Source organism: Caenorhabditis elegans, chromosome II (assembly GCF_000002985.6).
Source record: "Caenorhabditis elegans chromosome II".
NCBI lineage: Eukaryota > Metazoa > Nematoda > Chromadorea > Rhabditida > Rhabditidae > Caenorhabditis > Caenorhabditis elegans.
This window is the reverse complement of record NC_003280.10, coordinates 2,297,120-2,318,003: the sequence shown is the minus strand read 5'-3', so window position 1 is coordinate 2,318,003 and position 20,884 is coordinate 2,297,120. Positions and strand designations below refer to the sequence as shown.

The following is a 20,884-nucleotide window of genomic DNA, read 5'->3' as shown; positions in this document are numbered from 1 at the left end:
ACGAATTTCTCAAAAATATGACATTTATATCTAACTATAAGAATGAGGAAGAAAATGTATTTTAAATAGTTTTGCAGTGCTCACTGCTCTCCATTTTCACTTCTTTAACTAAGTCAAAAACTAAAAATGTCAATTCCAAAATGCGAAATCTGCGATGATGACTTCTCAAGTGAGGCTGGAGATCATAGTCCTAGGAATTTGAGTAAGTATTTTCTAACGTAGTCTCTTTTAATATCACTTGTTAAGAATGTTCCCATACATCGTGTGAAAGATGTACCAAAAATTTGCTGAACAACGGCAGAATTGTATGCCCATTTTGCCGCGAACCAACTGAGATACCTGGAAATACCATTAAAAGTTTGCATAAGAACTTTTCATTGATTCAAATGATTCAAACAAAAACTACGGATGTGGAAGTAATTAAAGCATTGTAAAAAGCAAAATGTACCTCTTAAAATTTCCAGAAAAGTTCAGAAAATTGCCCGCCAAAATGTAAAGAGCATCCGTCGAATCTAGCTGAATTTGTATGTATTGTGAGTTTAATCTTATTTTAAAGGTGGAGTAGAGGAGTAGCGCCAGTGGGGCTTTTATCTAAATGCACTTCTAATGATCCAAAACAACCGAATATCATAATAAAACTCTCTCCAAAAATTTAAGATTTCTCATAATTTCCAGTCAAAGTTTTGGCAAAGTGTCAAAATTTTGAAAATTGAGCTGTTGAGCAAATTTAAACAAATTTCACATGTTTCGACCCCAAAAATGTTTTAATACAAACAAAATTAGAACATAAAAAATGTAGAAAAAAAATTTTTTTTTGATCGACTTCCAAAATTATGAGTGGCAAAAACTAAGTAATTGCCACTTTTTGACAGTAAATAAAAAGTTTCAAAAGTTTTTTTTTTAAGTTTTGACACGATATTTGGTCATTTTGGGACCATAGGAGTAGTTTTTAACAATTTCCCCACTGGCGCTACTCCACCTTTAAATGTACATAGTATAAAATCTCAACTGGCTTCTTCATAACAATTCAGGAAGACTATTGCCCTTTAAAAAATAAACTGATATGTCGAATTTGTGAGCATACTGGAAATCATAAAGGTCATACAAAAGAACTGTTAACATCAAGAGCCGCCGAACTTAGAAGAATCCTTAAACGCCGTGTTATGCATATTCAATCCAACATTCTAAAGTACAAATCGGAAACAAGTGTGATAGAAGGGTATGTTTCGAACTTTAAACAGCTTTTTTTAAAATTATGATCTCGATTTACCAGAGCCGAGAAGATTAATGAGCAACTTCTAAATATGAAATTGAAAGAGGTGAGAGCTCTAGTTTAAATTTCAATGACATTAGTGCAAACTTCCATACTGCAGATCAAAGATCATTTCGATCGAATTCGTCAGTCAACTGGTGAAAAAGAAAAGCAACTAACCGATGAACTAACGGCACGTGCCACCAAAATACGGGAGATGGATAATACGACGAAAGCTAACCTGCTTCTCTGGCAACAACAGCTTTCTGGAAATTCTGAAGAAACTGAGAAACGCATCGATATGAACGATTTCGATTTATATACCGCGGGAATTGGAGAGGATACTTGGTTTTGTTGGTCATCAACTAAGAGTCAGTGTGTTTTTTGAGGGCTATTAATTTACTTATTCAAAGAATTTCAGAGCATCCACCAACGGACACAGTGGGAATGGATGTCAAACTACCAACTATTAAATTTGAAGATGGAAATTAATAATATCACGCGTTCGAAAATGTGCATGTGTATAAAATAATTTGTTATCGTCGATTTGTGAAAACGTTCCAAAATTTTTATTATAAATCCTGACTTTCTATGTGCACATTCGGTTTTTGTGCGCTTCAAAATATCAGCGCCCACACGTGGATGATATCGTTTTTTCTACGCTGTAGTTTTCAACTTGGCCAACATCTTCGTATTTTCTTCATAAAGTCGTAGGTTGAGGTTTGAGTAGTGAGTTGTAATCTGTAAGAGCTGTTCACATTTTTCGCTTTTTCTTTGAAGACATCTCCACCTTCCATCTGAAAATGAAAGGCTGAAAATGGATACATCTGTCTGCAACAAGCACGGACAAATGTATTGTTGGCTACCTATCTGAACGAACTTAGTTAAACCCTTTGTGGTGCAATTTTTAAAAATCGCTGGCTATATGTAGTTATTCAGAAATGCTTAACTTTATCAAACATTTTTAAATTTAGTACTGAACTTCTTCAAACTCTACTCGGTTTTTCTAATAATTTAGAACTTTTGTGCACAATTTTTGTGGATTAAAAAAAAGCGCCCCTTTTCGCCCCTCATAACAGCCCTAGCAACTAGTGTCATGTTTTAACAAGTGGATAAAAAATAAATAATATTATTCAAATAAATATTTTTTCAGTGTTAAATCAGACAAAGTGAAATACGTTCGATTTTCATCTTGAAATTTGAAGTTAGGAAGTTTCACATTCATTCCCTTTGTGTCAGCTGGTCGATATCCTGAAAATGGTTGACAAAGTTAATAAACAAGCATGTTCACAATAAAGAAACACCGACTTGCAATATTAATGTTCCAGTGAGACCATCTTCCAGGTAGCTCAATTGCGGTGGTATATAGATTAATATCATTCATATTTTTACGCTTCTCAATTGTCTCTGTACTTTCAACAAGTCTCGCTTTCAAATCAGTTAAATATGTTATATTTTCTTCATTAAGTTGCCGTATTCTTGTTGCTTCTGCCGTTGTATCATCGATTATTTTCTTTTCTTTTTCATCAACTGACTGGCGAATTTTATCAAAATTATTTTTGATCTGAAATTGAATATTTTTGCATGTACCGTTGAGAGGTTAAAAGTGAATCTGAAAAATATGAACACAGTTTTACAAACTTTTAATCGATTTTTACTGGAAATCATGGATCAAAATAAAATATTTCAAAACCACTGCTGAAGTGTAACTTTAAATATATGTTCGTTTTGATGAGTGCCAAAGTTATTTGTAGAAATTTGAAACCTCACCTTTTTCAACTTTGCATTTAATAACTTCTCATTATTTACTACAGCTCTGCAATGTTAAGGTTTTTGGAGATTCATTAAACGTGATACATATATTTTGTTTGTCATCTCTGTGTAGCTTTGAATGTTTAATTTTATTTGCGTGAGCCTACATCCTAATGTTCTCCGAAGTTCAGCAGCTCTTGATATCAGCAATTCTTTTGTATAATCCTTATGAGCTCCAAATTCCTCACAAGTTCGACACATGAGCTTGTTTTCTGAAGAGCAGCCGCTTTCCTGAAGTTATGTAGATGAAGAAGCAGGATAATTTTTTGTGAAAAAATCTAAGACTCACAATGCAAACAAACTCGGCAAGATTATACGGATGTTCTTCACATTTCGGTGGGAAGTTGTCCGAACTTTTCTGGAAAGACGACCGCATAGGCACGAGTGGTATTTTTTACTTACTTCTTCAACCTTCGTAGTTTTTGTCATAAGTTGAATGACTTGAATCAATGAAAAGTTTTTATGCAAACTTTTAATGTTATTTTCAGAGACCTCAGTTGTTTCTCGGCAAAATGGCACATAATTTGGCGATTATTTAGAAACTTTTTGATACATCCTTCACATAATGCATGGGAACATTCTTAACAAGTTATATCAAAAGATACTATGTTTTAAAAAAAACTTACTCAAATTCCTAGGATTATGGTCTCCATTTTCACTTGAGAAATCATCATCACAGATTTTGCATTTTGGCATTGGCATTCTGAGTTTAGAATTGAAATAGTGTAAAATGGTAAGCAATCAGCACTGAAAAATTATTAAAAAGGTACTTTCTTCCTAACTCTTATACATAAATGTCATATGTGTGAGGAGTTCCTATTCCTAATCAATTTTTCCGGCGTTAACGGAATTGTAGAATTCTCACCTCGTCCTCAGAGTTTTTATTTATAGGTTGCAATTGGAAAAGTGTCGCAATATAGGAATAAGAATTCCTCATTCGAATGAATTCATATGGAGTTTATATCTAAAACTTAGGAAGAAAGTACCTTTTTAATAGATTTTCTGTGCTGATTGTTTATCATTTCTACTTCTTCAAGTGAAAACTAAAAATGCCAACGCCGAAATGCGAAATCTGCGATGATGATTTCTCAAGTGAAGATGGAGATCATAATCCAAGAAATTTGAGTAAGTATTTTTAACGTAGTCTCTTTTAATACAACTAGTTAATAATGTTCCCATACATTATGTGAAGGATGTATCAAAAAGTTGCTGAAGAATGGCAGAGTTGTGTGCCCATTTTGTCGCGAGCCAACGGAAGTACAAGACAGATTGAGAAGATTAAAGCTAATTTAACTTCCATCTTCAAATTTAAAATTAGGCAGTTTGACATCCATTTCCTTTGTGTCAGCTGGCCGAAACACTGAAAGTAGTTTACAAAATTACAGAAAATAAGCACAGTTAATAAGCACTGACCTTCAATATTCAAATGCCCAAAAAAACAAGTCTCCGCTCATACGTTGGACCATCTTTGTAGAAAGAAAATTCGGCTCTGTAGATATTATTTTATCAGTTTAGCAAACATATTTTTTTAAACTCACCTCTCAAGTTTCTCCTGGAGCTTTTTGGTTTTGAGCAGCGATGTTTTTAGTTTTTCCAGCTCAGAGTCGAGTTTTCTTCCCAACTCATTGGGTTTATTTACAACATTTTCGTTGGCACTTAAATAATTGGATATTTCACGCTTCGGACAAAGCGACATATGAAACGCAATTGGCACAAGAAAGCATGGGCTCGCATTTATGAATTTTTTTATAAGGCACAAGCTTCCTATGTCTTGGAATTGAGAACTGTCAATTTGGAATGGCGAAGAGTGAGCAATATAAGGAATATTAATTTTATTTGGGTAAATTGTTGAACACTTAATAGAAGTATACATAATTTAAATTTTTGTAATTTTTTAGAATCGTCATCTTGTCCTCAGAGTTTTTATTGGAAGGTAGCTCCAGGAAAAAAAACGTGTCAAAAAAATTAATTATGATTAGGAATTCCTCACAAATATGACAATTTTATCTAAGAATTATGCAGACAATACTTATTTATTAGTTGTTCAATGTTCATTGCTTACCATTTCTACTACTTTAAGTTAAAACTAAAAATGCAAGTGCCAAAATGCGAAATCTGCGATGATGACTTCTCAAGTGAGGAGGATGGAGATCATAATCCGAGAAATTTGAGTAAGTATATGTACCCTTTGTCTCTTTTCTAATGAATATTTTAGAATGTTCCCATACATTATGTGAAGGATGTATCAAAAAGTTGCTGAAGAATGGCAGAGTTGTGTGCCCATTTTGTCGCGAACCAACGGAAGTACCGGTATATAACATTAAAAGTTTGCATAAGAACTTTTCATTGATTCAAATGATTAAAATTGTGACAAAAACTACTGAGGTCGAAGTAAGTAAAAATTGATTTCTGGTTAATGTTAAGTCAGAAAGCGCTTTGATCTTCGAAAAATGCGGGAGGTGAGACGCAGACATTTCATCTGATTTTGCATGGTTAAGAGCTTGCTGACGTCACAATTTTTCTGGAAAAAAAATCCCGCATTTTTTGTAGTTCAAGCTTTATTGTGACAGCCTGAGACCACGTTATTTTATAACATGTCTATTCGCTCGTTTATTTTCCAGAAAAATTGGGACAATTTCCCACCGAAATGTGTAGAACATCCGTATAATGTTGCTGAGTTTGCTTGCATTGTGAGTTTAATCTTAGATTGTTGTACAACGTTTTATCAAGCTTCTTCATCCAATTTCAGGAAAGCAACTGCTCTTCAAAAAACAAGCTCATGTGCCAAACTTGTGAGGAATTCGGAGCTCATAAGGGTCATGCAAAAGAATTGCTGATAACGAAGACTGATAAATTTCGGAAAAAATTAGAATTTTGGATAAATCAATTAAAATTGAACATTCAAAATTGCACAGTGAAGAAAAATGAACTGGAAGAGTATGTTTTAAGTTTAATGAATACCTAAAACCTGAACTTTGCAGAGCAGTGGTGAAGAGTGAGCAGCTTTTGAATATAAAAGTTAAAAAGGTGAGGTGCTCATCAAAACTAACATAGCTTTGACATTACACTTTTGCAGATCAAAAATCATTTTGATAAAATCCGTCAGTCAGTTGATAAGAAAGAAAAAGGAATAATTGATGAGACAACGGCAGAAGCAACAAGAATACAAAAATTTAATAATGAAAAGATAACTTATTTAATTGATTTGCAAGCGAGACATGTTAAAGATATTGAGGCGATAGAGAAGCAAAAAAATATGACTGATATTGATTTATACAACACCGGAATTGATCTACCTTGTTTTTTTGGGCATTTGAATATTGAAGGTCAGTGCTTATTAACTGTGCTTATTTTCTGTAATTTTGTAAACTACTTTCAGTGTTTCGGCCAGCTGACACAAAGGAAATGGATATCAAACTGCCTAATTTTAAATTTGAAGATGGAAGTTAAATTAGCTTTAATCAATGATCAAAAATGCAATTGTGAATACCGTATATCCTCTATTAGTTTTGCACCCCTTTGCTCAACTTTGACAGCTCATATCTCATTTTGTTTTGAACATATAAATAATTAACAAACTACATACTATAGAAAAACACCTAACAAATATTTTATCAGTTGACAACTTTTCTATAGAACAAACGACTACTGAGATATTGAGCAAAGTTGAGCAAAGGGGTGCAAAACTAATAGAGGATATACAGGGTGGCGCACAATTACCCGCACAAAAGTTTGCAGCGGCACCACGTATGCAGGGACGAAAAATAGCAGATGCGCCATACAAATATTCGATCATTATCCTGTTTTCCACTCTTTCGTCAATTTTCAGCTCAATCCGTTCTGTTTCAGCCGAATGGTACCACCAAGTCCGAATGGTGTTTCAATTTCGCGGTCATTCGTAACTGAAGTTCGCCCAATGGAGATCGCTAGACGTCTCCGACTTCTAAGACTAACCGCCTATGATATAATTTTTTGTTACGAAGACCTTGGATCACTTTGCGATTGTGCTGGAAGAGGATGTACTGTAACGGTGGCAACTCCACAGCGAGTAAAAAGCCATGGCAAGAATTCGGAGAAACTCACATCGGAGCATCAGAAAAATGTCAGAGGACATGAAAATCAGTCGCCGTTCAATGGGACAAATAGTAAAAGACCATTTAAAATTGGCTATTTATCGTGGGAGAAAGACGGCGATTCTCTCAGTGGCCACCGTCAAGAAAAGACTGGAAAGATCGAAAATTCTCCTCCGCCGTACGCGCACTGATGAAAATTTAGTGACTGTTTTTCCGACGAAAAATTTTTATGAAGCAGACGGAGTTCAATTCCCAAAATTATTGAGTGCTAGCTTAGACATCTGGAAAAGCTTTGGACAAGCGTAGAATAATTTTCCGCCTCTCACCCAGCATCTGTGATGCTTTTTGGAGCAGTTGTCGCAACTGGCAAATCTCCCTTGTTTTTGTCTATAAAGGAGTGAAAATCAACATGAACCAGTGAGTTTTGATATTTTGGAGAAGAGTTTGATCCCATGGACATCGTCTCACTTTAATGGAGCTCATTGAGTATAACAGCAAGACGGCACACCGCCAATCTCACTCAAAGCTGATGCGAGACTCATTTTACCGCGTTCATTCTTAAGAATAACTGGCACCGTCATCGCTGGACCTCAACCTATTGGATTATTCCAATTGAGGGGTTTTGTAGGCAAAGGTCCATACCAAACCTCACTTAAGTATCGAGGCTCTACAGAAGATCTTGATCGAGGAATAGGGCGATTTGTTGGAGGAGGACCTGCGTACAGTCATCGATGCCTACCCGCGACTTCATCGAGCTGCCATGGCTAAGAAAGGAGGTCGCATGGAGCATGACTAATCAAGTTATGTTGTTTTGGATATGAATAAACTTTTTGTTGAGTTTCATGTTTTTCTGACGTCTGGTGTTAAAGTTATACTACAATATTTTTGTGCGGGTAATTGTGCGCCACCCTGTACGGTAAAACATTTTATTAACCATTTGTGACTAAAGTGTTAGGGTTTTCACAATAAAGTCCGCGGCGGTCATAATTATTTGCAACTCACTTGAGCCTCTGAACAGAACTCGAAGTTAACTTTCAAATCGTGTATTCGCAAGACAGTTGGCTTTCAGGCAGCCACCTTAACAGAAAAAATTCTGGAAATCGAAATTGCTGATCCAATGTGATATGGTCTTCCCACCTATATTGGTGCAGTATTTGTATTGTATTGTATTGTATTGTTTATTCATTGCTAAAAATAGGTGGAACAACCGGTGATAAAAATATCAAGTGGCAAGAGTTGAATAAATTAAAATAAAAGAGACCCGACAGAGTCCCTTTTAAGTTGGGGAGGGTAAGCGAATTCAAAATTTACAAATATTCGATTCAATTAAGAGAGAAAAAGAGGAAGGAGGGAGGAATTCGGGAGAGTTGTGAACAATTGAATTCCAGATTGGGACAACCTGGCTGAAGAAATTACGAACTTTTGGGTGTCGGTTAATCAACAGCATAGGACGACGATTAGAGCTAACAAACACAACAAAGTCATTGATGTCTGGAAAATACGCGGTTCCTGTTAGAATATTGTATAGTAGGAGAAGTTGCGCTTTAAGGCGCAAAGAGCGGGCGGTTTGAATATTTAGTATTTGTATGCGATTTAAATATGATTGTGAGTAATTTGAGGTATTGTTTACAGTAGATTTTGAATTGTATTTTATATTGCAGCGTTGTAGTGCTCGTTTGGAGTAATACTGGAGCGGAGATTCTAACGTTTTTGCAAGTTTAGAGTTTGGTGGGGGAGAAAATACAACAGAGCAGTATTCTAAAATAGGGGAAACGTATAATTTATATAGGTTGACATAGAATTCAGGAGATGTGGACGAGAAAGACTTTAGGATTTGTTTAGATCGGAGTAGGGCAAGACTTGATATTCTATTGATATGTGATTTAAAGGTAAGTTTATCATCGGTGAGGAGGCCCAGGTCTCTGACGGATGAGCTGGGAAGAACTGGGATATTGTCAACAGTAAAACTATGGAGTTTGTTGAGTGGACCAAGATGTAGAAGGGATGTTTTGGCGGGTGCCAGTGGCAGATGATTCCTTTTGGACCAGGTGGCAATTTGATCAATAGTAGACTGAAGATCCGATGCAGAGGGACCGTAAATTTTTATATCGTCTGCGTAACATGAGACTTGAACACTCGGGGGAATTTTCAGAAGGACGTCGTTAATAAACAGGATAAAGAGGAGAGGGCCGGATACGGTTCCTTGGGGGACACCGGAGGGGATAGGATGTTTTAAGGGGGATATAGTATTGTTGACCTTGAGAGAAAACGTTCGATTTGACAGGAACGATTGGAATTTCATGGACGCGTAATAGAATTTTGATTTAAAATCGGAGCAATTGGAAAAAGTATCGATGGACGACGGGTGAGAACGGCGAAAGCGTGTATTCGCGCGTTGGGTCTGATGCTTCAAGGGATTTTTCAAGCGGAAACACTTTTTTTGGGAGATCTGGAAGAAATCTGTCATGGTGTAAACAACGTTCAAAAATGCTCGAAACTTTGTTCCAGAAGTGAATTGTCCGAGTCGTTTATTCTCATCAAATAAACTGTAATTTCAATGAATTATTCGCAACAATTTAACATCCAGTTGTTTCATAGCTGCATATGGGTCTGACTCCCCACTACTCCTGGGGACTGAATTACTGGGTTTGGCACAGTATTCTGAAAATAAATCACAATTTACGCTTGTTTCAATCACCAATGTTCCACTTACCAATGCTAGCCATCGGAATTTCAATTGGTCTGATGTTCACTTTGATATTCTCGAATGGATTTGGCTCAAAAATTTTTTCTTGTGACATTATGTGAGCATTCGATCTATTCAGAATGGCTTCAACTTCACGAAATGAAGTTGCGCTAGTCTTTTTCAAAAGTTCTTTCGCTTCACTGATGAGTTCATCGTATATACTGCGAACTTGCATCAAAGTCAGTAGAGACTTTGTATTATTTACCCTGGCGGTCCGTGCTACATCCTTCAATTCGGACAGCGCTTCTTTTTCTCGTTCATTGACTTTCTCTCGCAATTTGGAATAAAAATTGGTTATCTGCAAAAAACTGCGATTTTTTTCGTGTTTTTACTCATCGAGAACAAACCTGGTTTTTCTTTTTTTGAAAGAGTTCTCCATTTTCATTGAATAATGTTTGTGCCTTTTTTAATTCTTCCACGTTTTGGTCAATGTCGCGGAGTTTTTTTTGCAAATCGCTTATTGCTTTCTGAAGCGAATTCCCTGAGTTTTCTATTCTCGTTATCAATAGATATTTTGCATGTCCTTTATGAACACCAAAGTCTTCACAGGTGCGGCACATCAACTTGTCGTTAGAGGAACAGTCGGGGTTCTTGAATTATAATGTGTAAAAATCAGTTTTGTGCATGAAACTGTAACCTCACCACACAGAAAAATTCAGCCAGATTATACGGGTGAGCCTTGCATTTTGGAATAATTCTAGCTTCAGCTTCCTGCAAAATAGGTATCACGAAGTAAAACTGAAATTTATTTTTACTTACTTCAACTAATGTAGTTTTAATGACTTGAATTAATGAAAAGTTTTTATGTAAACTTTTAATGTTATTTCCAGGTACCTCAGTTGGTTCACGGCAAAATGGGCATACAATTCTGCTATAATTCAGCAACTTTTTGATGCATCCTTCACATAGTGTATGACAACATTCTAAAATAATGTTTTCATGGGGAAATCCATTAAAAATACTTACTCAAATTCCTAGGACTATGATCTCCATCCTCACTCGAGAAGTCATCATCGCAGATTTCGCATTTTGGCAGTGGCATTTTAGTTTGAAAAAAGCAAAAATGGTAAGCAATCAGCACTGAAATTGACAGTTTGGTAGTAAAATAGGTAGATTTCATCTTGAAGACTACATAAATTCGTTGAATATACTTCATTGCAAATTTGAAATTTCAAAACAGCCATTTCAAAAAGGTTGAAAAAGAAATGAAGAATCAAGAAAAGTTGAGATTTTGACAACGAAATAATTTGTCGTGCAAAAAAGCAAGGTCTGCTTATATTTTAAAAAAATGGATGCTCTCTTCCAAATATGAAGCACTTTCAAACAGTTCTATAAACGATTCATTTTGTTATAAGTGACAGAAACGTGACTCAATCGCAAAAATTTGAAAGAAAAAAGGTAATATACTTGGTGAAAAAAGTTTCAATGACGAGACTCTAACAAGGGAATGAAGTTAAAACTGCGCGGCCTATCGATATGAAATAAACGCTAAATGGTAGCTGAGAATAGTGGCTACAAGAATCATTTTTCAAAATTTGCTATGGTGGCTCACGGGGGCTGGTAATCGCCGTCTATTGCCATTTTGATGCGTCATTTATATGTTTTGCCAAATTAATGTTCGCAGAACATCATGTCTTTGAAGCTATGCAGCTCCGTTGAAAAAAATCTGACAAAAAAGTGATCAACTAAAAAGTTGTAGATTATAACTTTATCTGAAACTTTTCAGTTAAACACTTTCTCTAAAAAAATTTGGTTGCCGAGATATAGACGTTATACTTTCTAGAATATTCCAAAAATGAGTAGCTCTATTCAAAAGTTTCAGAAAGTGTTTAAATGAAAAGTTTCAGATAAAGTTATAATCTACAACTTTTTAGTTGATCACTTTTTTGTCAGATTTTTTTCAACGGAGCTGCATAGCTTCAAAGACATGACGTTCTGCGAACATTGATTTGGCAAAACATACTAAAAATAAACATATTAATAACGCATCAAAATGGCAATAGACGGCGATTACCAGCCCCCGTGAGCCACCATAGCAAATTTTGAAAAATGATTCTTGTAGCCACTATTCTCAGCTACCATTTAGCGTTTATTTCATATCGATAGGCCGCGCAGTTTTAACGTCATTCCCTTGTAAGCAAGAAATGAAAAAAAGCTAAAAAATCAGTTGGGACTCTCTTATACAAACGTAATGATCAACTAAAATCATCCAAAAATTATCATTTTTAAAACATAGCCGAATGTTAGAAAAAACAACAAAAATAATGGAGCAACTGAAGTTGGAACACTTTAATTTCCATAAAATTTTAGGCAAGCGCTGGAAAAAATATGAAAAATGAAGTCAATAAATTTCTTTCTAACAGTTAGATAAGACAGTGAAGAGCAAACATTATGATTCTCGTTTCCGGATGGAGCCCTGAACTTCTTATCATACAGTTTGGTCTACGTTAGTATTTCTTTTGCAGACTTGTTTTCTTCTTTATTTCAAAAATGACTCAAAATGGGGTTTTATCTCTTCAACTTATTAACACGTTTTTGAATTAGCATACAAAAATTGGTTGAAAAAGTACACAACAAATTTCAAAATTTTGAACAACCACGTTAATTAATCGTACAATCTTCACGAGTTCTCTGTAGAAATTATAACTTTTAAGTGTTAAATATGCCATGCTGAGGACTGAAACGTGAAAGAGTAAAAAAGTAATCTCTCTTGACTCTTTAAAACATTTATTGATAATTTTCAATTCAAAATGCAGCCATTTAATTTGCTAGAACTGTCTAAAAACGTGGATATTGTGCCCTTTCTACCGGAAAAGTATAAAAATTATAGTTAATTCAATTTCCATCTTCAAATTTGATAGCCGGTAGTTTGACAACCATTCCCTTCCTGCCAGCTGGCCGAAACACTGAAAATAGTTTATATAATTACAAAGACAGTAAAGAACTCTGACCATCCATATTCAAATGCCCGAAAAAACAAGGTATGCCAATTCCGGTGTTATATAAATCAATATCATTCATATTTTTACGCTTCTCTCACTGTAGAAATCATCATTGCAGATTTCGAATTTTGGAATTGGCATTTTTAGTTTCTCTTGCAGAAGTAAAAATGGTATGCAATCAGCACTGACAAATCATTAAATAGGTATTTTCTTCCTCACTCTTAACTAGGGAATGGCCAAAATACCGAGTGGCCTTTTGCCTCAAAAAGTATACCAGTGGAAAGCTGACATTTTCAGCATACAGAATATGTTTTTAGATTTTTCTGCGGACATCTGGAAAGCTGGGAAATTACGTCTGAAATTTTGACAAAATTGGTTATCTTTTGTAAACTGCTCAAATGGTGTTGAAAAAGTATCAACCGGTGGTTGAGGGGTAGAAGCGTAGTCTTCTAGTATTTTTGTTTTGGTTCAATCCCCCACAAGATAAAATTTTTTAAAAAGTAGAAAAAGTAGAAAAAAAAAATTGCTCGTCGAGATATCAACAAGAGATATTCTGAAGCTTTTAGATCTAGTGTTACCCAAATCAGACGCATCTATCTCGAAGAGCAAATTAAAAAAAAAAAGTGTTCAACAGAAAGTTGATTGTTCACATTAAGATAAACAAATTGTTAGTTGATCGCAATATTGTACGATTTTTTCCCGAAGAGATACAAGGCTCCAAAGATGGAGTGTTTTTAAACCGACAAATCAGAGAAGTATCGATTCCTCATCAGAGATTGTGATTTTACTGCGGAAAATCGTGGAAATTGACAAATTGATCATGTTTTACAACATACGTTACGTTTTTGAAAAATTTAGAAAAAAAATTTTTCAGACCCATTTTGACTTTGACTTTGACTTTTGGTTGAAAATTGAAAAATTTCAAAAAAATCAAAAGTTCCGAAATTTTTAAAATGAACTTGGAAGCTAGTTTGAAGCCGATAAAAACATTTTTGAACCTTGAAAAATGTTTTTTCGGCTGTCAATCTACTTTTAAAAAAATTTTATCTTGTGGGGGATTGAACCAAAAAATCTAAAGACATATTCTGTATGCTGAAAATGTCAACTTTCCAATGGTATACTTTTTGAGGCAAAAGGCCACTCGGTATTTTGGCCATTCCCTAGTAAGTTAGATAGAAATGTCATATGAGTGAGGAATTCCTAATTCTTGTTTCTGATAATTTTTTATCGATACTTTTTCCAATTACATTCAACCAATTGATATTTCACCAATTGATATTTCAAGATTTAAAAAAACTGGAAACAGGCAGGAATCCATATGGGAAAAAAACTTTTAGTGTTCTTTTCGATCCATCCTTTGGTCCCAACAGAGCAACCAATTAATTTGGTCAAAACATTTAAAGGCGGAGTACCGAAATCTGGGAAATATTTTTAAATGACTCCAAATTTTCCCCTGATTCCGAATTTCTATGTGAAAAAATTCAAAAAAAATCCCTGATTTTATATTTGAGCTTGAAATTGCGACTTTCATTTGCTGTACCCATGAGATTTTTCAAATACGCGCCGAAATAAGTTATCCTTGGAGCGCGTTTGCCTCATTTAATTTTCGACATATATTTCCACTTTTTCAGTTTTTCAGCTATTTTCATTCATTATTATGCTGATAAAATGTTCAATTGGAACGAAAGAATATATTTTTCAAAAAAAAATCCGATAATAAACGACAAAAATTACCGAAAATAGCTGAAAAACTGTAAAAAGTGGAAATATAAGTTGAAAATTAAATGAGGCAAACGCGCTCCAAGGATAACTTATTTCGGCGCGCATTTGAAAAATCTCATGGGTACTCAAATGAAAATCGCAATTTCAAGCTCAAATATAAAATCAGGGAAATTTTTTTGAATTTTTTCACATAGAAATTCGGAATCAGGGGAAAATTTGAAGTCATTTAAAAATATTTCCCCGATTTCGGTGTTCCACCTTTAAATATGTTTAGTTGCCCGCTTTCAAACATTTTTGTATGTTTTCAAATGGTTTTGACAATTTGATGTATTTTAAGAAATAAATAAAAACACAGCGGATTTTTTGTACCAAAATTTTCATAGTTTCCGGTCAAAGTTTTGACTAATTGCCAAAATTTAGAAAAAAATTGCTTTTGAGGAAATCCGAAGCAATGTCGCATGTTTCGACCACTACAATGTTTTAATACAAATAATTTTAACAAAATTTCAATATAAAAAATGAAGGAAAAAAATGTTTTTGGTCGACTTCCAAAATCATGAGTGGCAAAAACTGGGTAAGCGTCACTTTTGACAGTGAACCGAACAATTTTCAAAAACTTTGAATCGTTTTATTGTGATATTTGGTCGTTTTGGCACCACATGAGTAGTTTTTAACACTTCCCCCACAAATTCTACAGATTCACAAAGACACAGCCAATATTATCTTCATAACACTTTAAATGAAATTGTCTCAAAACGTACAAAAATGTTCAAAAGCATGTAAATAAACTTATTTAAAAATTTGAAATACATCGGTCAATCAGTGTATCATAAAATTTTAATAATCGAGTTTACATTTTTATTTCAATTTTCAAGACTCACCTGAATAAATTTTTATTGCGTTCCAAAAACTTTGTTTTATTTCAATTGATCATTTTGTGACAAAATATTTTATTAGTTTTTTTCTTCTGATTTTTGTGAATATCAATGTACATAGAAACTTTTTCAAGGCTGGAACAAAGTCAGTTTTCAGATTTGACCAGAGTTACCCGTTTATAGCCCGTATATATTATATCTAGTTTGTTGCCTGTCACACACCTCAAACCCCAATTTCCGTTTGGTTCTCGGAAATAGCAAACTATCACATGCATTGACGTGAGAACTTGTGGGGGTTGGTATCCATACACATTTACTTTGCTGCCCATTTTGGTTTTGTTTCTCTATCAGGATGGGCTCTTCTGAAAGTATCGTCAAATTGAATGTTGGCGGAACTGTGTTCGTGACTTTGAAATCAACTTTGACTAAACATCATGGAATCTTCAAAGCGTTGGTCAAAACCGAAATGCCTGTTGGTTCTTTTTTCCAGTTATTATTTACATAGTTTACATTTATAAAGTTCAGGCTGAAGATGGCGATAGTTTCTTCATCGACCGCTCTCCGAAGCATTTTGAAACGGTGCTGAATTATATAAGATCCGGCGATGTTGATCTTCCAGACTCCGAGAATGAACTGAAAGAACTGAAAAGGGAGGCGGAATACTATTCGTTAGAAAAGCTGGCAACGTTGTGCCAATCTTCAATGCCAAAGATTAAAAGTTACAAAACGGCTGATGAACTGTTAAACATGATTGCGAACACCAAGAAGGTTAGTTTATTTACATACAAATCAAAAAATGAATATAACTTGTTTTCAGGTGGTCGTTGTTATTCACTACCTCGCTTATAAAAATCAGCTACACACCATCCCTCTTGGATTTAAATTTTCCGAGTTTGTAGAGAGAAATAAGGATAAAGCGGAAGTGTTTATTTGTGAGTTTAATACCTAGTTAATATAATAGTACGGATTATTTAGTGATTCCTTTCAATTGATGACAGTAATTGATTTTTATAATTTCAGATGAGATAAAAGACGAAGAGGAGTTGAAAGATAAACCGTACGTAGATGATCCCAATCGTGTTTGGAGTTTTTGTATCTTCAACTCCGAGTGGTCAGAAAATTATCCGCTCAAATCTTTGCGGGACATACAAGTGCAGTTAGACTGCTTCGGAGATTTCTAAGACCCTCAAAATCGATCAAATTTATAAATTAACCGGCATCTGAAAATTTACATACATTATCTTTATTTTATTATATGAAAGTATATATTATTATTACTAAACCCGTCCAGAAAACTGTTATATGTCTAGTTGCGATTAAAAATAATTTTGAAATAATCGAGCAACTCTCATTGTCTTGGTCACCAATTATAGTTGTTACACAGCTAGAAAAAGACAAAGAATGGATACCAGTTGTGTTTCTAAAAACCGAGCAACGTAAAACGTTACGTCAACAAGCGATGGTCTATGCTCTCAATCTACGCTGTTTATCGATTCATTTTTCTTGACCTAGATCTTCCTAGATATAACAGTCCTCCTTGAACCTTGCACATCGGCGTATCTACGCAGGTTCTGGTGACCAAAACTATCTGCGTCTCTTCTCTCTGTTCTGCACTATTCAAGACGACGGGAGGGCTCATTTGTAGTCGTTTTTGCCTTGTATTCTTTCTTTTATCTCCCTTTGCTGTTTACCTTCTTCCACTGTAATTTTCTGTAATACCTGTCGTGAATCGTCTGAATATCAGATATTGCACAGCCTTCAATATGTCTGGAAATACAGTGAAATTGAATGTCGGTGGAACTGTATTCGAGACCTTGAAATCTACTCTAACTAAGCATGACGGATTCTTCAAAGCGTTGATTGAAACTGATGTTCCGGTGAGTTACTTTTTGGACTTTTAATTAATTATAAACATTTTCAATTTCAGGCTGAAAAGGACGATTCCAACTGTTTCTTCATTGATCGGTCTCCGAAGCACTTTGAAACAGTTCTCAACTACATGAGATCCGGTGATGTAGTCCTTCCGGACTCTAAAAAAGACATGCTAGAATTGAAAAAAGAAGCTGAATACTACCTGCTGAGCAATTTGGCAAAATTATGTCAACCACCAACGGACAACTTTAAAACATGCACACCTGAGGAACTGATGCGTGTAGTTGCGAACACGGATAAGGTTTTTTAAACATTTTGTTTTACTAGCTCACAAAATATTTAACATTTTCCAGAAAGTTATTATGATCAACTATTTAACTTACAATGGTGAGCTCGTCTTCTACCCGTGGGGTTTCAATCTTGTTCATTTTTTAATTCAAAATCGCGATTATGTGGAGGATGTCTACTTTCGTGAGTTTTAGGAGGTTCCAAGTCGGTGCATAGCAAACAACGGTTATCAGAAATTAGGGAAGAAATAATGTCGGGTCGTTTTGATATTGATCTATCAGGCTGCTAGTTTTCCAGTCACATTAGCAAAATCCATACATTGGTCTGATTTCAGGAAGAACAGAATCTCAATACCCAGAGGACGGACCTTTTCCAAATGAGAAGCCATATTGGACTTTTCTTGTCTACAATTCTACGCGTTCAGGTCGTCGACCATTCCGGCACACGGTGGATCTGGAAGATTGTATGGGCCATATGTAGCAGATAAATTAAATAAATTCCACAACGTTACCTGAATTAATTTTCCACCAAACAAATGATGATTTCTCGAATAAATTCCTTTTCTTTCATGCAACTTTTCAACCTATTTCTGCAGAAATTTGATCATGTCATATCACTTTTGAGTGTACAGTTTTTATAACATTTCAGGGGTACAGTAGCTCCACATTACGGCTTGATCTACAAAAAAGTGGGAATTTTTTCTCAAAAAAAAATATGACGTCAGCACGAAAAATCAGCTAAATTCCCGTGATTCCCGCAGATCTACGTAGATCAAACCAGGGGTGGGCGGCAATTGCTGTTCGGCAAATTGATTTGTCGACAAATTCGGCAAATCGGCAAACCGGCAATTTGCCGGAAATTTCCAATTCCGGCAATTTGCCGGTTTGCCGATTTGCCGGAAATTGTAATTAACGGCAAATTGCCGGATACCAGATTTGCCGGAAATGTTTAGAGTAATTTTTTATAAGACGGAAGCACTTAAAACTGTCCATTTTTGAATTTTTCCCGTTTTTTCTACATATTTTCATAGAATATGCGTACTTTTCAAAATAGATATAGGAAAATTTATATGATGCGTTTAATTTTGCCATTTGAAATTGAAATTCCAAAAAATAAGTGCAAAACCACAATTTGCAGAAAATTTTCGGCAAATTCGGCAAATCGGCAATTTGCTGTTTTGCCGGTTTTGCCGGAATTTTAAATTCCGGCAATTTGCCAATTTGCCGGAAAAAATAGTTTGCCGCCCACCCCTGACTCTGACACCATGTGTAGCTCCAAAATTAAGAAAATTATTCGTTTTCCAACAATTTGAGTCACACTTTGCTGGGCGAGAAATTTCCAATTTTTTTTATAGATCAAACTGTTATGGGACAGTTTGATCTACCAGGTGGCCCCGCGCAACCTATTGATTGCCTGTTGACCTACATCTTCCCAGAGGTGTCCTAAACAGTCTGCGTCTCTTAGTGCACTATTTAAGGCAGCGAGAGGCGCCACTTGTGGTTGCATTTTTATTTCTTTCAGTTCGTTTATTTTTTCTTTTTTCTTTTTTTCCTGTGAAACCGTTTCTAATATTGTCCAGTTTTCAGCAGAGCCAAGCTAGGATAATGTCTGGAAATACGGTGAAATTGAACATCGGCGGAACTGTGTTCGAGACCTTGAAGTCGACTTTGACTAAGCACGACGGATTCTTCAAGGCGCTGGTTGAGACTGATATTCCGGTGAGTTATTTTTTGCTGACACATCACGGTTTGATCTACGAAAATTGCGAGAACTCTGCGTCTCAACTCTCGCATTTTTTGTAGAATTATGTAGATCAAACCAACTTCTTCAACTTCAGGCTGAAATGGACGATTCCACTGCTTCTTCATTGATCGCTCTCCGAAGCACTTTGACGCGGTGCTCAACTACATGAGATTCGGCTATGCTGACCTTCCAGAATCGGAGAACGAGATTCTCGAACTGAAGAAGGAGGCTGAATACTACTTGCTGAACGGCTTGGCTGATTTGTGTGAGTATCAGCGTCCGGTGGACAACTTCAGAACTTGCACTGCTGATGAGCTGATGCGTGTCATCGTGAACACCAAGAAGGTTAGATTTTCTGCCTATTTGGGCCTGCCTGACGGCTGCCTGGGTCAGGCAGGAAGGCCTACATAATACTAATATCAATTTTGCAGAAAGTTATTGTGATCAACTACTTGACTCACGAGGATCGGCTCGTCTTTGTCCCAACCGGCTTCAACTTTTGCGATTTTATGGAGCGTCACAAGGATAAGGTGGAAGTCGTCTTTTTCAGTGAGTTGTTGATTTTGATTCACCCTGTACAAATCTATAGTTTCAGATAAGTTGGAAACCGAATACTCGAACACAGCTAGCGTTCCGCCTCACATTCACGATGTCTGCTGGAGGTTCAATATCTACAATGCTACGTGCATGGATGGACGGCGTTTCGAGTCAATGAAGGACCTGGAACGCTGGATGAAATGAGCTTTATAATCCTAAAAGTACCTTATTTGAAGAATGAAATATAGTCCCATGAATATTTTTGATTCCCGAATAAACCTGTGTATCTTATGAATTTTGTTCAAAAAATACTTGGCTGCCAAATGTTTTCCGAATTTGAAGTTCGCGCGCAAATCATTAAAGGTGGAGTAGCTCCAGTGGGGATTTGTCTAAATGCATGATCCAAAACAACCGAATATCATAATAAAACACTTCAAAAAATTTTAGATTTTTCATAATTTCCGGTCAAAGTTTTGGCAAATTGCAAAAATTTTGAAAAATACGAGCTTTTGAGGAAATTTAAAGAAATGTCGCAAGTTTCGACCCCTACAATGTTTTAATACAAATAATTTAAACAAAATTAAAACATAAAAAATGTAGAAAAAAAAATTTTTTTTTGGTCGACTTCCAAAATTATGAGTGGCAAAAACTGAGTAATTGCCACTTTTTGACAGTAAATAAAAAAATTTCAAAATTTTTTTGAAAAGTTTTATCATGATTTTTGGTCATTTTGGGACTAAAGGGAAGTGGTTTTTAACAATTTCCCCACTGGCGCTACTCCACCTTTAACATATTCGAGAGTTTGGAACAAGTGTCCCTATCAGCAGCTTCATGGCGGGCTTAAAGGCCATAAAATGTTAAAAATCGAATTCTTGCATATTTCAGATACTTCATTAATATAAAAAACAAAAAAATACACTACCAAAATATTCAATTAAATGAATTTTAGAACCCTAAAAATTTAATGCTTTTCGAAAAAATGAGAATTTTCGGTAAAATTTGATTTTACAACTTTTTGCTCT

At 35.3% G+C, this 20,884-nt stretch overlaps 7 protein-coding genes and 2 pseudogenes across 13 annotated transcripts; 6 read left to right on the top strand and 3 right to left on the bottom strand.

Moving 5' to 3' along the window:
* The first annotated feature begins 70 nt into the window (after window positions 1-70).
* Window positions 71-1,841, top strand: ZK1240.5 (RING-type domain-containing protein). The gene is made up of 7 exons (NM_061836.3): window positions 71-202; window positions 247-416; window positions 465-533; window positions 1,032-1,219; window positions 1,274-1,319; window positions 1,374-1,623; window positions 1,674-1,841. The coding sequence occupies exons 1-7, from the start codon at window positions 127-129 to the stop codon at window positions 1,742-1,744; spliced, it is 870 nt and encodes a 289-aa protein (NP_494237.2). The 5' UTR covers window positions 71-126; the 3' UTR covers window positions 1,745-1,841.
* A 540-nt stretch (window positions 1,842-2,381) lies between these two features.
* ZK1240.4 lies at window positions 2,382-3,766 on the bottom strand (annotated as a pseudogene). Its single transcript has 6 exons — window positions 3,691-3,766; window positions 3,467-3,504; window positions 3,354-3,422; window positions 3,110-3,295; window positions 2,561-2,816; window positions 2,382-2,503 (listed from the first exon to the last, which is right to left on the bottom strand). Coding segments are annotated over exons 1-6 (747 nt in total).
* Window positions 3,767-4,353: 587 nt separating this feature from the next.
* On the bottom strand, window positions 4,354-4,937 carry B0281.1 (uncharacterized protein; the record flags this gene model as incomplete). Its single annotated transcript, NM_001377716.1, has 3 exons — window positions 4,354-4,424; window positions 4,495-4,553; window positions 4,603-4,937. 3 exons carry the CDS (start codon window positions 4,935-4,937, stop codon window positions 4,354-4,356), a joined length of 465 nt encoding a protein of 154 aa, NP_001364680.1.
* A 174-nt stretch (window positions 4,938-5,111) lies between these two features.
* Window positions 5,112-6,514, top strand: trim-21 (E3 ubiquitin-protein ligase trim-21; the record flags this gene model as incomplete). Of its 4 annotated transcripts, none has more annotated exons than NM_001421344.1 (7): window positions 5,112-5,235; window positions 5,280-5,374; window positions 5,686-5,754; window positions 5,814-6,001; window positions 6,046-6,091; window positions 6,141-6,390; window positions 6,444-6,514. In NM_001421344.1, 7 exons carry the CDS (start codon window positions 5,112-5,114, stop codon window positions 6,512-6,514), a joined length of 843 nt encoding a protein of 280 aa, NP_001408273.1. The 4 variants fall into 4 exon arrangements, with proteins under 4 accessions (NP_001408273.1, NP_001408272.1, NP_001408271.1 ...); NM_001421345.1 differs by having other exon boundaries at window positions 5,280-5,455; NM_001421346.1 differs by having other exon boundaries at window positions 5,157-5,235.
* Window positions 6,515-6,929: 415 nt separating this feature from the next.
* On the top strand, window positions 6,930-7,933 carry B0281.7 (annotated as a pseudogene). The gene is given in 3 exon segments: window positions 6,930-7,118; window positions 7,120-7,380; window positions 7,712-7,933. Coding segments are annotated over 3 exon segments (672 nt in total).
* Window positions 7,934-9,652: 1,719 nt separating this feature from the next.
* On the bottom strand, window positions 9,653-10,963 carry B0281.3 (RING-type domain-containing protein). The gene is made up of 6 exons (NM_061831.7): window positions 10,850-10,963; window positions 10,643-10,806; window positions 10,526-10,594; window positions 10,231-10,473; window positions 9,851-10,181; window positions 9,653-9,798 (listed from the first exon to the last, which is right to left on the bottom strand). The coding sequence occupies exons 1-6, from the start codon at window positions 10,923-10,925 to the stop codon at window positions 9,692-9,694; spliced, it is 990 nt and encodes a 329-aa protein (NP_494232.2). The 5' UTR covers window positions 10,926-10,963; the 3' UTR covers window positions 9,653-9,691.
* A 4,610-nt stretch (window positions 10,964-15,573) lies between these two features.
* On the top strand, window positions 15,574-16,696 carry B0281.6 (BTB domain-containing protein). The gene is made up of 4 exons (NM_061830.2): window positions 15,574-15,894; window positions 15,948-16,190; window positions 16,240-16,354; window positions 16,443-16,696. The coding sequence occupies exons 1-4, from the start codon at window positions 15,775-15,777 to the stop codon at window positions 16,601-16,603; spliced, it is 639 nt and encodes a 212-aa protein (NP_494231.1). The 5' UTR covers window positions 15,574-15,774; the 3' UTR covers window positions 16,604-16,696.
* A 346-nt stretch (window positions 16,697-17,042) lies between these two features.
* Window positions 17,043-18,150, top strand: B0281.5 (BTB domain-containing protein). Of its 2 annotated transcripts, none has more exons than NM_061829.5 (4): window positions 17,043-17,299; window positions 17,350-17,595; window positions 17,648-17,765; window positions 17,917-18,150. In NM_061829.5, the coding sequence occupies exons 1-4, from the start codon at window positions 17,186-17,188 to the stop codon at window positions 18,060-18,062; spliced, it is 624 nt and encodes a 207-aa protein (NP_494230.1). In that variant the 5' UTR covers window positions 17,043-17,185; the 3' UTR covers window positions 18,063-18,150. The 2 variants fall into 2 exon arrangements, with proteins under 2 accessions (NP_494230.1, NP_001122573.1); NM_001129101.4 differs by having other exon boundaries at window positions 17,073-17,299; window positions 17,648-17,681; window positions 17,917-18,144.
* A 1,011-nt stretch (window positions 18,151-19,161) lies between these two features.
* On the top strand, window positions 19,162-20,157 carry B0281.4 (Cilia- and flagella-associated protein 299). Its single transcript, NM_061828.5, has 4 exons — window positions 19,162-19,300; window positions 19,420-19,670; window positions 19,757-19,874; window positions 19,921-20,157. The coding sequence occupies exons 2-4, from the start codon at window positions 19,491-19,493 to the stop codon at window positions 20,064-20,066; spliced, it is 444 nt and encodes a 147-aa protein (NP_494229.2). The 5' UTR covers window positions 19,162-19,300; window positions 19,420-19,490; the 3' UTR covers window positions 20,067-20,157.
* Window positions 20,158-20,884: the final 727 nt, after the last annotated feature.